The 14,260-nt window shown below is 41.8% G+C and overlaps 1 protein-coding gene across 1 annotated transcript; it reads left to right on the top strand.

Moving 5' to 3' along the window:
• Positions 1 to 210: 210 nt before the first annotated feature.
• On the top strand, positions 211 to 4,872 carry LOC147451995 (ABC transporter G family member STR2-like). The gene is made up of 4 exons (XM_086517839.1): positions 211 to 1,146; positions 1,261 to 1,529; positions 1,825 to 2,442; positions 3,467 to 4,872. Exons 1-4 carry the CDS (start codon positions 526 to 528, stop codon positions 4,464 to 4,466), a joined length of 2,508 nt encoding a protein of 835 aa, XP_086373965.1. The 5' UTR covers positions 211 to 525; the 3' UTR covers positions 4,467 to 4,872.
• Positions 4,873 to 14,260: the final 9,388 nt, after the last annotated feature.

Here is a 14,260-nt window from a genome sequence, read left to right as displayed (position 1 = left end):
CAGCATTCCCCTCTATTTCGATTCTCTTCCTGTTTTGTGAAGTTTGAAAGGTGCCCTGGCCTTCCTACGTTTATGGCCTTCACATTGTCAACAAATATGCCACGTGTCAAGTGTCAAATGTCAAATTGCCAACCTACGCTCATGGGGATTGAACTCTTCATGTCTCTGTACATGTATGTATAGCCTAGCCAGCTTTGGAGGAAACGGCGAGCCAGTTGGAGTCTTTCTTACTTTGCATTGGTATCCACTCCCACGGCTGCGCTAGCAAATATGAGGCGAAGACGCCTTGGCTGTTGCCTCAAGTCGTGCCTGCCAGGTCTCTCTCTCTCTCTCTCTCTCTCACACACACACACACACACACACACACACACACACACACACACACACAGTTTGGACTTGAGACCCCATGTGGGTATACGAAGCTTGATGTACCCTCATTGCAGCTGAATCTCCCTCTCAAAAACTTCCTTTGCCTCTGCAAGCACTCACCAATTGTATTCAGCTGCATTTCCATCTCTCGTTGGGATGGTGTATGCTGCCGGAGGTTTTCGACCTGAGGGCCGTCCAGTTTCCCATGCAAATGGCATCCCTCAGAACTACATGCATGAACAGTCAGGGCAAGAGCTCCGGGCCCTCCACTCTCTGCTTAGCGATGAACAAACACGCAAGAAGTCCGTACGGATAGGGGAAGATGACCCATATGCGACTTCAAAACTAGGTTATGGCCCGGCCGGGCTCATGTTTGAAGATCTCACATACACAGTTACAAAGAAAATGAAAAAAGATGGGCAATGGATATCCAAGGACATGGACCTCTTGCATCAGGTAGCCGGCTTTGCACCCAAGGCTATGGTAACGGCTGTCATGGGGCCGAGTGGTGCAGGAAAATCGACGTTTTTGGATGCCCTTGCCGGACGAATTGCCACAGGAAGCCTTGGTGGTATAGTGAAACTGGATGGGCATCGCGTCAGCCCTACTCTCATCAAGAGGGTTTCTGCTTATGTCATGCAAGATGATCAGCTGTTTCCCATGCTGACGGTTTGGGAGACTCTCATGTTTGCTGCAGAGGTCCGCCTCGGTAATAAGGTGAGTCGGGAGGAGAAGCGCATGCGCGTGGTCAAGCTTATCGACCAGCTTGGGCTTAATGTGAGTCACCTTTTTTTTCACACATATTCTCTGTGCTTGCAAGCTGTATAGAGCACTCTAAGTCCTAGTTTTAGCAATGCGTGCCTTATTTGGTTAAATAGTGTTATATTACAGAGTGCCCAGAATACATTTATTGGTGATGAGGGTCATCGCGGAGTTTCAGGAGGTGAAAGACGTCGAGTGTCTATTGGTGTGGACATTATTCATGGTCCTTCCCTGCTTTTCTTAGATGAACCTACCTCAGGACTTGACTCAACAAGTGCCTTCAGTGTTATTGAGAAGGTTCACGCCATAGCAGAGAGCGGGAGCACTGTGCTTTTGACCATTCATCAACCCTCCTTTCGAATCCAGCAGCTTCTGAATCATCTTATTGTCTTGGCAAGGTTAGCCTTTTGTGTTCAACGTGCATTGGTGGTATATATAATAGCGTTGCAATCCTCTTTTGGACTCTTTATCTTCCCTTGTTTGCCTGGCCAATGTCTCCTATGAGCGTTGAATCTTTATTACTGATGTACGCCGGAGCATGTGTGTATATGTATGTGCAAACATGTGCGAGCATGCGATGTTATGGATATGTGCAAGCGCTTGTCAGTATACATGCATGGAATTGTATTCCATTCCTTGACAACTTGTTCCTCCTTTGTTTACTTAAGCTATCTACTTTGTTATACTTTCTAGAGGGAAGCTTGTATACCAAGGCCCACCTTCCAGTGTAGCTGCTCATCTGAGTGGCATGAACCGGAAGGTGCCGAAGGGCGAGAACAGCATTGAGTACCTGCTGGATGTGATTCAAGAGTATGACCGGTCAGCGTATGGAGTTGATCCGCTGATGATCTATGCAAGGGATGGCGTTCCCCCAGCTAACAAAGGCCCATTACCTGAACGAACTCCAACGTTGCAACCAACAGGCAAGTCGCTGCATGCAGGTTTAGTGTCTCCCGGGAAGGCAGCCTTTTCCCCTGGAGTCGTTTTGAAGCCTGTGGGCTCAGAGCCGCGCGGTCGTGATGCCCCCATAAACCCGTTCTTGCCAAGCTTTGAAGAAGATATAGGAGCTTTTGATGACTATGATCACTCTTTGAAGAGCCCATGGGTGGGCTCTGCTCAAGCAACTCCAACCAGTGCAGCGTCCACATACTACAAAGGATTAGCAGACACCTTTAGATTGACACCAAAACTAACCCCAAGGATTCGCATGCCAGCAAAAAGATCAGAGTCCTCTACTAATCTGATTGCAATGGCAGAGGAAGGGGCAGGTGGTCATCGAAGCAGATTGGGCAATCATGGTGGCGTGCACAGGTCTCTTTCTGCCATCTTTTCTTTATGTTTCTTTGGCCAGGTAGTTACTTTTCAGTCCTAACCATACTTTTATCTAACACCAATCAAACATCAAACACAGTCAGAGTACAAAAATATGAAACAAGTTTGATTTGGACCCTTGGATCGAATCGAATGTGACGCTAATTTTTTAGTGTTCTACTAGCATTTTGTAGCATTTAGCTCCAAAACGGCCATTGACAAAATAGAGCATTCACAAGATCTTTATAAAATAATGAAATGATATTCAACATTATGATGGGTCAGAAGTCAATGACCAAGCAAAAGAAAACTCTTTTTTTCTAACCCCAATTATGTTGGGGGTTGAAATGTTATTTCAAACTCCAAATGTTTCAGGCGTTTTCAAACAACTGAAAACTTTTCGGGTCTTTGGCAAAAGCAAGTTTATATGGGTTCCGGTTCTTGAGCTGCCATGACTCCGATAAGAACAAGGATTGACCTCTGAGTGTCATTCATCAAGAAAGAAAAAATGGGGACCCCTATGCTGAGAGGTAACTAACTGTAGCAGCAGGGAAAAGCTTGTGACCAACATTGTTGGTCATATGAAGGATTACCTCGAGCAAGAACCCAACACTTCATAAACGGCAAGATTGGGCCTTTCTTGTCCATACAAAGGTCCACGATGACAGAAATGAGAGAAAATGCACTTTCATGCCTGGCATTGTCAGCAGATTTACTTCTACCAGTGTTCGTAGCATCATTGAATTTCCCTTGAAAAACTGTTGTTGAATTGACTCGGAGAAACTCTTTGTTGAGCCGACAGGCAGTGGCTTGCCTGTCTGATGGACTTTTCCTCTAGCTGGTATGGTTGGAGCTCTTGAAGAGTCTTCTTCTTTGGTGTCCCTTCAGCGTCGCATGCTACTTTTTGCAAAGAAGAGCAAGGTGGCCATGCGATTAATCCTGATGTTTTCAACTGTGTGTAATAACTCTTTACTTTTTGAAATCGGTCATTATTTATGTTTTTTAAATTCTGGATTTGTTGCAGGAATGCGCCTGCCATGGCTGCTCATTATGTTGGTGAGATCGGCCCTGCAACACCCACTCCTCAGGCCAATCACTACCAGGACTACAATCCTGAAGAGGCTGACAATGAGTTATCAGAAGATGATTATGACCCACCTGATTATGGTCCAAAGTACGCCAATTCATGGATGGCGGAGCTTCTAGTGCTGATTAGACGAAATTTTCTCAATATTCGCCGTACGCCCGAGCTTTTTCTTTCCAGACAAATGGTCCTAACTGTGATGGCCATAGTTCTAGCTACTCTCTTTCACAATACACATCATGATCCTCAGGGTGTTACCAACCTCCTTGCTTTCTTCATCTTCACTGTTTGTCTCTTCTTTTTTTCATCAAATGATGCTGTTCCAGCTTTCATCCAAGAGAGATTTATCTTCATACGGGAAACCTCGCACAACTCATACCGATCCTCTTCCTATGTGATTTCCGGCATTATCACATACCTCCCATTTCTTGCCGTCCAAGCCCTGACATACTGCTTGATTGTGTGGTGGACCTTGCATTTGGGCAACCGTGGGTTCGCGGAACTCATCTTCTTTTGGCTTGTTCTATTTAGCTCTCTGCTTACCACAAACTCTTTTGTAATGTTTGTGAGCTCCATGGTTCCGAACTTTATTCTTGGCTATGCTGCGGTGATCGCATTCACAGCGCTCTTTTTCCTCACTTGTGGGTACTTCTTAAAGCGTTCTGATGTACCACCGTACTGGATATGGTTGCATTTCATCTCCACCATCAAATATCCATATGAGGCACTTCTCTTGAATCAATTCAGTGATCCAAAGACATGCTACCTGCCACTTCCTGCTGGATGTGGATTACATGGCCCGGACATTTTGGACGATCTTTCAATTGATATTCCTAAAAGCAAATGGCATGATCTGGCAATTTTGCTATGCTGGGGGATCGTATATCGGATCTTATTCTATTGTGTGTTGCGTTTTGGATCGAAGAATCAAAGAAGATGAAGGAGGGGCCTGCTGCCAAGCAGCATCGACAAGCTTGGTAATTGTTCATGTAACGTATAGCAACATTTCAGGATAATATCAGCTTGGAAATGAAATCATCTCCCAAGCAGTAAGCTTCAGCAAAAAGTAGTTTTTCTTTTGGATAAATTAGTATCAGAGTCCGTGTCTTTGATTAGAGACTACAAACAACTCTACACATTGTCAGTGTTCACATGACCTATACATACATTTTTTGTTCAAAGTGTTTTGATTGCAAGCATGTCCTTGATTATGGCAGCAAGTATCGGAAAATATGTCTTGTGTTTGAGAAGCTTGAGTCTTGCATCTCACAACAATGCAAACACTTGCTTTTCTGAAGTTCGTTAAAGCCAAAGCGTTACGTGGAGATAAATGCCTACTTATTTTGAGGTAGTGATAAGCTACCTGCTACTCAACTCATGATTATGGAAGGAGGAACCAACAATGAAGATTGATGTAGAACAGGTGAGAATAAGGAGGCACGTGTGAGTAACGAAGCAGCTTTGGCCCATCATAATGCACACCTAATAGAAGTGCAAATTTTGAAAGCTCATTTGTTGACAGAGCAACTTCTTTGACCTCCTTTTGGCACACAAGGGCTTCTTTAGAGACACTTCCCAGAAGTTTTGAAATAGCAGCTTGTGCAAATTTCAAGAAAATACTGATATTGGTCTTAAAAAAAGCGTTGTCGTAAAAAGACATTTCCAACCATATCTTCTGATGTCAGTTTTGCTCTTAATTGTAACCCCCCCAAAGAATACTTAATGCTCTTAGTCAGACTGGTACATCTACCCTATAGATTCTTAGATGAAGTAAATTAGTTTTGTAATCCGAAGTGCTCCCATCACAGATCGTTGTTCCAACATGGCCCTTAGCAACTTGTGTATTGCTCTTAATTTGCAACTCAAGGATGTACAGTTGCCCCTTGAAATGCATTTGAAGAGAAGCACGGCCTTGTGAATGGCACATCCAACGTTCAATGCATTCTTGAGTCCAAGAGGAAGTCTGCCAAGAACCTTTCATGCTTTCAAAAGTATGTCACACTAGGCACACGTCCATGAAAACATAGTGAAGCATGACATCCTTTTTAACAATTCTTGACTAACAATCTCATGTAGAATTTGTTTGCCTATGCCAACCAACCCCAAATGCAAGTACAGGTGTTCAAATCACCACTTGAGAGATGAGCTTTCTCCACATCTGTTGGAAACAGCCAAGAGCATCCTAGCCTTGCCTCATTGTTAACATATCATAAATCAGTGTGCTCGCCAAACTTGCCGCATTCCATATACACCTTGCATGTCATTCATACCATGTGTCTCTCACACTCAATACACACCATCAAGGTCCATGGTCAAGCCTCGTCACTATATGGCACGGCTCTAGCCGGGGGGGGGATCTAAGGCCCAAATTTGGGGGCGCGAGGCGGCTTTAATCTCGGCCGTCGGATCACGTAGTGAACTAGGGGTGAACTCGGGGCAAAAATGGCGCCCCAAGTTCACTCCTAGTTCACCCGCCTCACGGGGTGTGGGTCGAACCTCCGTGAGGCGGGTCGAACCTGGGACGTCTCAGTTGCCACACGAATGCCCTACCACCACGCTAGCGCGCGTCATTGTCCATGTTGGCATGGCACATGATCATATCCTAGTTTAGGCGCCCCTAGTTCACCCCCAGTTCACCAACCCCTAGCTTACCCGTCCCTAGTTTACCCTCAGTTCACCCCTAGTTCACTGTGTGATCCGACGACGGAGATTAAAGCCGCCTTGCCCCCCAAATGTGGGCCCTAGATCCCCTCTGACCCGGAGCCGTGCCATATAGTGACGAGGATGGTCAAGGGGTAGAGCATCTGCCTTGTTCATTTAGCTGCCTTTCTTTGTCAGAATGTGCCCACTACACCTACTCGATCTATGCCACCTTAGCAATGGTAATCACCTCCATTATCTGCCAACCGTTGCATGCCACTGAAGGATTCTTCTATCCCTATCATTATGGACATTGACAGGTCGATTTCTACGGCATTTACTAACTTGGCCCCCCTTCCCCAGCCTTGACGCCGGGAATGGTCCATGAGTAGTCATTCCCTGCAATATTGTTCCCGCCAATGGCTGTAGGCATCTGCCAACAAAGCATTTTAGGGAATGGTCCCTCAAGGATCATTTCCTACATCATAAGCCATCCCCATGTGACCTTAGATACCAATTCTTGGCCACCGTATCATATGGCTCTTCATAAGGCACTTGCAAGCCATGCCTAAATGACAGCATTTGATGTATCATTCACTTTGGAATAAGTCATCATTCATCAAGACATTAAAAACTTGTTTTTAAACAAAATCTTATATATGCTCAAAGATACATGAGACCTTGACTCATACACTTATTCACCTTGTGATATACACTTACCCACCGTGTGATGCAAAGCATAGGCTATGGATATTCTTCTAAATTTTGAAACTTGTTTACAATCTCTATGTTATGCTCAAGTAGAATCTTGTTGTATCTTACACATAATTAATTTGTTCAGCAATGCCATTGTGTATACACGCAACTTGTTCATTTAATTTTTAATGAACCAGACCATCCATGCTTAGAAACAACTTAACTAGATTTGAGACATAACATTTTGGTACTTGGGGTGTCTCAAACAAGTCTATCCAGTTTAAAATTGTGCTACCAACTTTGGTGGACATGCTATAATGCAAAGTAGAATTCTGCTACTTGGTATTGCAAGCAAGTCAAAGTAAAGTTTCAATGTGTGGGAATTCCTTTGATGCAAAAAACTACTTGGGATTGCAAATTTGGGCTGATATATAAGTTTGTGTAAATGAGATTGTTTTAATTGTTAAAGAGGCACTTTCCTTTGATTATTTGGAATAATTTCATCACATGGTGGTGTGCATCATCAATGCAAACAACTAAAATTATTTGGAATTACCAAGTCAAGAGTCACACTAAGAATGTCCACTAAAACAAGCTAGAAGGATTATGCTCATGTAAGGCTTGAATCCAACCACTTCAAGACTCTAATGCACTTCACATGTAGCAATCATGTATGTCAAAGCTATGCTTAAAACAAGACTGGTAACCTAAGAGGACATAAAAATGTCCTTCCACCGTTTTTAAAAAAGTCGCATTTTCCTTTAAAAAAACTATTCTTTTGGGAAATCCTTTTTTGAGAGTGTGATTAAGAGACCACAACATAAGGATAAAATGAGTAACCTCTTAGTTTACTTACCACTTGGTCGTGATAAACATAGAGTTGATGAATATATATATACCCTTGCATTTTATCAAAAACAACAATTTCTTAAGCTCAAATTGATACTACAAACACTAAGAAGTTTTCAAAACCATGAGATCATTTTTCTCATTTAACTTCAATGGGTCGTTGATCGTGCTATATGATTGTTTTAGCCACACTCTTTTTCTTTTTGTTGAAAATGAAACAAGGTACAAAATAGTCGCACTCTTCTCGTGACCTATTTAACAAACTTTTGTATAGTCACACTCATTATTACCATTGCATGTGTCTTTTCATAGATTTCTCTGTCTTTACATTCATAGGTAGAAATTGAGAAGGCCAAAAGCATAAAAAATCTTCCACCTATGAGAATAGTGGGCACAATAAGGAAGTACTAAAACAGCACATGAAAAAATTATGCCCCACAGCATGGCTCTTACAATTCTTTAGAAAACCCCCAATATAAAGCTAAATTTAGAAGGTATAATGAAACATGGATACAAAGTACCAAGTTAATATGATTTTTCTATCAAAATAGCAATGTAAAGAAAGCTATCATTTCCAACTCAGAATGACTGATTCAAGTTGAACCAAAAACTCGACCATGATTGTATTGTTATCTATATAGGGTATTAGGTGTCCCAAAACTCTCAAAAGAAGAACTATCAGTGTTATAAATCTGCGTACATAATCAATATTTCCTTTGGATTCCATTAAAATGACCCAAAAAATCATGAAAGGACATATTTTGCCCCAAAAAGAAGCATCAACAACTTTTCATAACTAGGTGGTAACTTTCAATGTGAACCTTTTCTTCTCCTTAAAAGCATAAAATTAGGTTGAGAACTACTAAGGTGTGAAGCCTAAGGTAGGTTTGGTAGTAGGCCAAGGACCAAGATGCTCATGTTGTTTAGGGGGCTATATTTGGCCTATAAATAATGTGGTTGGGCGGAGAGTTGCATGCGTCAGCTCCAAGTCCCCTCATATTGGTATCAAAGCTTGGGGGAGAAGGGCAGATATGGAGGAGGGAAAGGACATAGGGCATGGAATAACTTCTCTCTCTTTCTCTCGGTGGTCTCTCTCTCTCTCTCTCTCTCTCTCTCTCTCTCTCTCTCTCAAGTAGGAGGAAGGGATTAAGGAGTGCTCCCAAAACCTCAACACCGTCCAATAGTAAAGATGAGGACTGTGTCGAGGTTGTGGGAGCAGTCACATGCAAAGAGGAAGAGACCCAACAGGGCGAGAATGGGCACCACCTTGTGCACACATCGAGGTGGAAGATGGCTGGGTGAAAGCATAGAATGGTGTCTAAATACTTGGTGTCCATGGACACCAAGTATGATGCTATGGATGGCACCATAGCTGGGCTTTTAAGTCAATAATTTTTAAAAGAATATAGGTAAGATAACTGACTTCACGACTCCACTACTTTGAAAGACATGGAGCGGTTAGCACTCGTGGACCTCTCCCTCTCTCTCCCTTTCTCTCTCTCTCTCTCTCTCTCTCTCTCGCTCTCTCTCTCTCTCAGATGGCCTCCAATGCCCATCTCCATCTCTCTCTCTCTCCTACTCTCCTGTTCAGAATATGGATGATGGAGACTCCCTTCCTCTTGCTTTGGTTCCAGCTCATACCTCCTCACAAGCAGCAATGGAGCTTCTTGAACTCAACAATGCAGCACAACTGGATTTCAGTTCACTATTACAATCAGGAAGTTTTGTACGACTTCATTCATTTCAAACTACTGCAGACTGTTCCAGGATGGTGGACGACGGATTTTATGATGAGGCACATGGAATAGACACCATTCATACGCAGGTGCACTCCAAGAGAAAGGCTTGTCTAAATGAGGATCAAATTATTGCAGTGAGGAAGTATGAAGCATAGGCTAAACGTGAGTACAGAAAGCGATGTCGTGCAAGAAAGCAAGTACAGCCAAGCGTCAACATTGGAGCGGAAGATTGTCATAGGGAGGACGTCGATGTACACACAAAGGAAGACAAGAAGCAACACACTATTCAGAATATTGTTCAGCATATTGTGAGACAGTTGCATAGTTACGGGAAAGAAGATAAGAATGCAGTTCTTCAAGGTGTTTTCAATGATGATAGAATCTTGCCATTCTGTGAATATTTGTATCTTTGTGCAAATGGCCTTATTTTTGCACTCAAGGTCTCCTTACAGGAATTAAAGATTCCAAAATCAGCTGACGAGATGTTTTTAAAACGAAGCACATTCAGCATGATGGTGAATGGATTACTGCATGATAATGGGATCCAAGGTAGAGGTGTTACTCTACATAAAGTGGCAAAGCTATTAAATGTTCATCCAAGGAATTTATATTCAGCTTTGGGTAGACTTGACAGTGATCCTATGTCAAGTACACTGAGGTTCGACTTATGCAAAAGGAAGTTTGGAAATGCTGGGTCCTTATCGGAGGAATTGAAGCAGACAATTATTACATTTTGGACAGAGCACAGAAGGGTGTCTCCAAATAAGAAAGATATTTGTCGGAAACGATTGGGCAAAAAACATTATCAAGAGCATCCCATACACTTACTTGATGAATCTCAGGTAAACATGTCTCATTCTTACAATGAATAACTCTCAAGTGAAACATCTCACTCTTATGAATAGCTACCCATTGCGTGTTATGGAGTTGTGTACATCCTACTATATGTGATATGTAGCCAAGTAATGTGTCAAGATAGTCCATTGTCTCTACCTACGATATTATGTGTGCTATATTGCACAAGTGTAGCCCAATGTACCTGTCTATGCTATAAGTGTGCCATGTAAAAGGACTCTATTGTAGTAAGATAGCAACATGTGTGCTATACAGTAAAAGTGTGTGTAAGAATAGCACAATGTTCTTGTCTATGATATGATGTGTGGTATGTGAAAGAGCTATATTACATATTGAGAGCACTATGTGTGCCATATAGTGTTAAGTGTGTGTAATAAGAGGCCAATGTCCCTATCTATGCTATTATGTCATAGTATTTCTTACAGTATGAGTGCTATATAGCATAGCTATGCGTAATAATAGCCCGATGGTCCTGTCTATGCTATTATGTGTGCAATGTAGCAGGACTCTATCAGAGTATGACAACATCATGTCTGCTATATAGCAATAGCACAATATACCTATCTATGGTATTATGTGTGCTATCAGATTTTATAATATTATGAGAGCACACAGTGTGTTGTGTAGAAGAGCTGTGTTATAATATGAGAGCACTATGTGTGCTATATAGCAGACGTGTGTGATGTGTGTGTAATAACAGCTAAAAATCCCTATCTATGCTATTATGTGTTATATAACAAAATTGAGCATGTAATGAAAGCTGAGTTATCTATCTATGCTATTATCTATGCTATGTAGCATAGCTATGTGTATTTATACCAATGCATCTGTAGCTATGCTATTATGTGTGATATATAGCAAAATGTAATTCTAATGCATTTTTTTTTTCAAGCAGACAAAGTATTTCTTGAAGTTTAAAGATAGCCACCCACATGTGACAATTGGGCAAAGGTCCTTTGAGAAGCTAAAGCCTTGGTTCGTGTGAAAGTTGAAAGATCAAAATACTTGCTGTTGTGTTTATCATATCAAACTGATGTATCTCAAAGATGCATTTAATGTTATGCGCTCATCTGCTTTTGGTTTTCATGGGAGGTCATGTACATGTAAATGCAATGTTTGCAAATCAGATGGGGTGAATGCAGAATGTCTTGCCGTTGAGCACTCGTTTTCAGGGATCACGAAGTTGTGGGAATCATGCGTATGTACAAAGGCTGAGGGGGATATGTTCCATAAACACACCTGCTTGATGGGCCAATGCAAAAATTGTGGTGTGGAAAAGCTCAGCCTTTGTCCACGAGAACTTGCAGAGATGACAAAGACAGTTCCACTGCAAGTCTTCGAGGACATTAAAGTTCAAACTAAGCATGGTCTAAGTAAGAGAAAGATGTTGTCACTCAAACAGGTGGCTTTAAGTGAGTTGACAGGGAGGATAAAAGACGACATCAGAATCTTCATCGAGCACAATTTCACTTATAGATGGCAGGCACATCAATACAAAGAATGTTTGAAGGTGTTTCCTTTAGATACCATTGAATCTGTAGTAGACTTTGCTGAAAATTACTCGTTCAAAGAGCAAAATGAAGTACAATCCATGCATTGGCATACAGATCAATGCACCATCCTTGTTCACATAACGTACATGCTTGACAATGAAGATGATAGTATTATCAAGCATATGCATTTCTACATCTCCGATGATAGGCAACATGATACGCTATTTGTCCAGCATTGTTTTCTTCTTTGTGATCAGCGGCTTAAAGACCAGAGGCTGAATTTCAAGAAGCACTGGGTGTGGTCAGATGGTGCAGCCTCGCAATTCAAGGCTGCAAGGCCATTTTACTTTGCTGCTAGATATTACCAACTAACAGGTACAGAGATGACATGGAGTTTTTTTGGCTCTGGCCATGGCAAGGGGGAGCATGATGGTGCTGGCGTTGTGATAAAGAGAGCCCTTGCACATGAACAACTCAAGAGTAATGGAGTTGTTCTTAGGCAAGCTACAAACGTGGTTGCATTTTTTACGAGAACAATGTCCAATGCTGCATGTAGCTCTTATGCACAATCCACTAAAGCAGGAAATTTTGGCTAGTAAAAGAGACAGAAGTGGACAGGTCTAATCTATGGGGTTGTGAGAGAGTACCAGGATCTCGATCACTCCATTGCATTTCAGGCTTTTGTCGTCATGATCCTACTCAATTAAGGACCAGGCGGCTTTCTTGTTTTTGTGATGCTTGCATGAAGGGCCATTGGAGGACTTGTTCCAGCAAATCATATGCAGGCAAGTGAACACATAAGGCATTGAAACCACTCTCTGAGGTAGCAGAAGAGACTGAGGTACCAGAAGATGAAGCTGCAATGTTTGAGGGATCCCAGGATATGCTGAGTGAGTATCTCATTGAAGGTGATAACTTTGCAATCAATGCAGACGCTGGCAATGCAGAAGGTGTAGAGTTTTTTCTTTTGAGATGTACAAAGAGAAAGTGGATGACAGATTGCATCTTAAGAGATAAGTGGAAAAACAAATGTGATAAAAACACTTATGTTGTCACAGGGTGTTATTATCAACAGCAAGAGGGGGACCCAAATCACTACACTCTACTTGATGATAGGGGAGTTACTAACCTGTACTCTCACCTTGTTTGGGCAATCAAGTTTGACATGCCTTTGGTAGATGCTACCTCAAAGACATATTATTTATCTCCGGAACTACATGAAACCATTTACAATGCCATGCCCTATGAAGCAGCATGATACCTATTTAACAGGCTTATATTATGTTCTATATAGCCTTCACCATTCAGTACCTCCTTACACATGTCCATTGTGCGATGTATCACATAGCACACAACCACACAGAGCACATAGCATAGAATCACACACATTTCAGATAATGAGGTTACTATTGTGAACATGTTGCACCTTGAAAAAATTTAGCCAAGATATTTGTCGGAAACGATTGGGAAGAAAACATTATCAAGAGCATCCCATTCACTTTCTTGATGAATTTCAGGTAAACATGTCTCATTCTTACAATCATCTCACTCTTATGAATAGCTACCCATTGGGTGTTATGGAGTTGTGTACATGCTACTATATGTGATATGTAGCCAAGTAATGTGTCAAGATAGTCCATTGTCTCTACCTACGCTATTATGTGTGCTATATTGTACAAGTGTGTGTAATAATAGCCCAATGTCCCTGTCTATGCTATAAAAGGACTCTATTGTAGTAAGATAGCAACATGTGTGCTATACAGTAAAAGTGTGTGTATCACATAGCACAATGTTCCTGTCTATGATATGATGTGTGGTATGTGAAAGAGCTATATTACATATTGAGAGCACTGTGTGTGCCATATAGCGTAAGTGTGTGTAATAAGAGGCCAATCTCCCTATCTATGCTATTATGTCATACTATTTCTTGCATTATGAGTGCTATATAGCATAACTATGTGTAATAATAGCCCGATGGTCCTGTCTATGCTATTATGTGTGCCATGTAGCAGGACTCTATCAGAGTATGACAACATCATATCAGCAAAATAAAATTACATCATATCACCAAAATAAAATTACATCATTCAATCATTAAGTTTAGAGAACTTTGAACAGGTCAATTTTTTGTATAGTAATCGCAAGTACATTCAGTGCACAAAATGTTGTATACATGATTCCATAACCACAATCAACCTTCCTTACATACTTCTCGTTGACTTCTATAGTGACTGATGACACGAGCAGACACACTGTCCGAAGGATTTTCAAAGTGGTTCATCTTTGCATAAGCATTAGGGCTGGGTGAGATTGTCCACTTGACTAACCAAGGGAACAATGTGCTAACCAGGTAAATTGGGGACTGACAAATATCTGCTGGTTCAAATGAAGTAGGACAGACACAAGTCCCGGGAGGGTTGAGAAGACACTTGTAGCGTGTGTCATCCACCACCAGTGTATTA

This window comes from Adiantum capillus-veneris, chromosome 8 (assembly GCF_014529385.1).
Source record: "Adiantum capillus-veneris isolate H3 chromosome 8, ASM1452938v2, whole genome shotgun sequence".
Taxonomy (NCBI): Eukaryota; Viridiplantae; Streptophyta; class Polypodiopsida; order Polypodiales; family Pteridaceae; genus Adiantum; species Adiantum capillus-veneris.
Note: the sequence above shows the minus strand (reverse complement) of the source record. Positions and strands in the feature narration are given on the sequence as shown.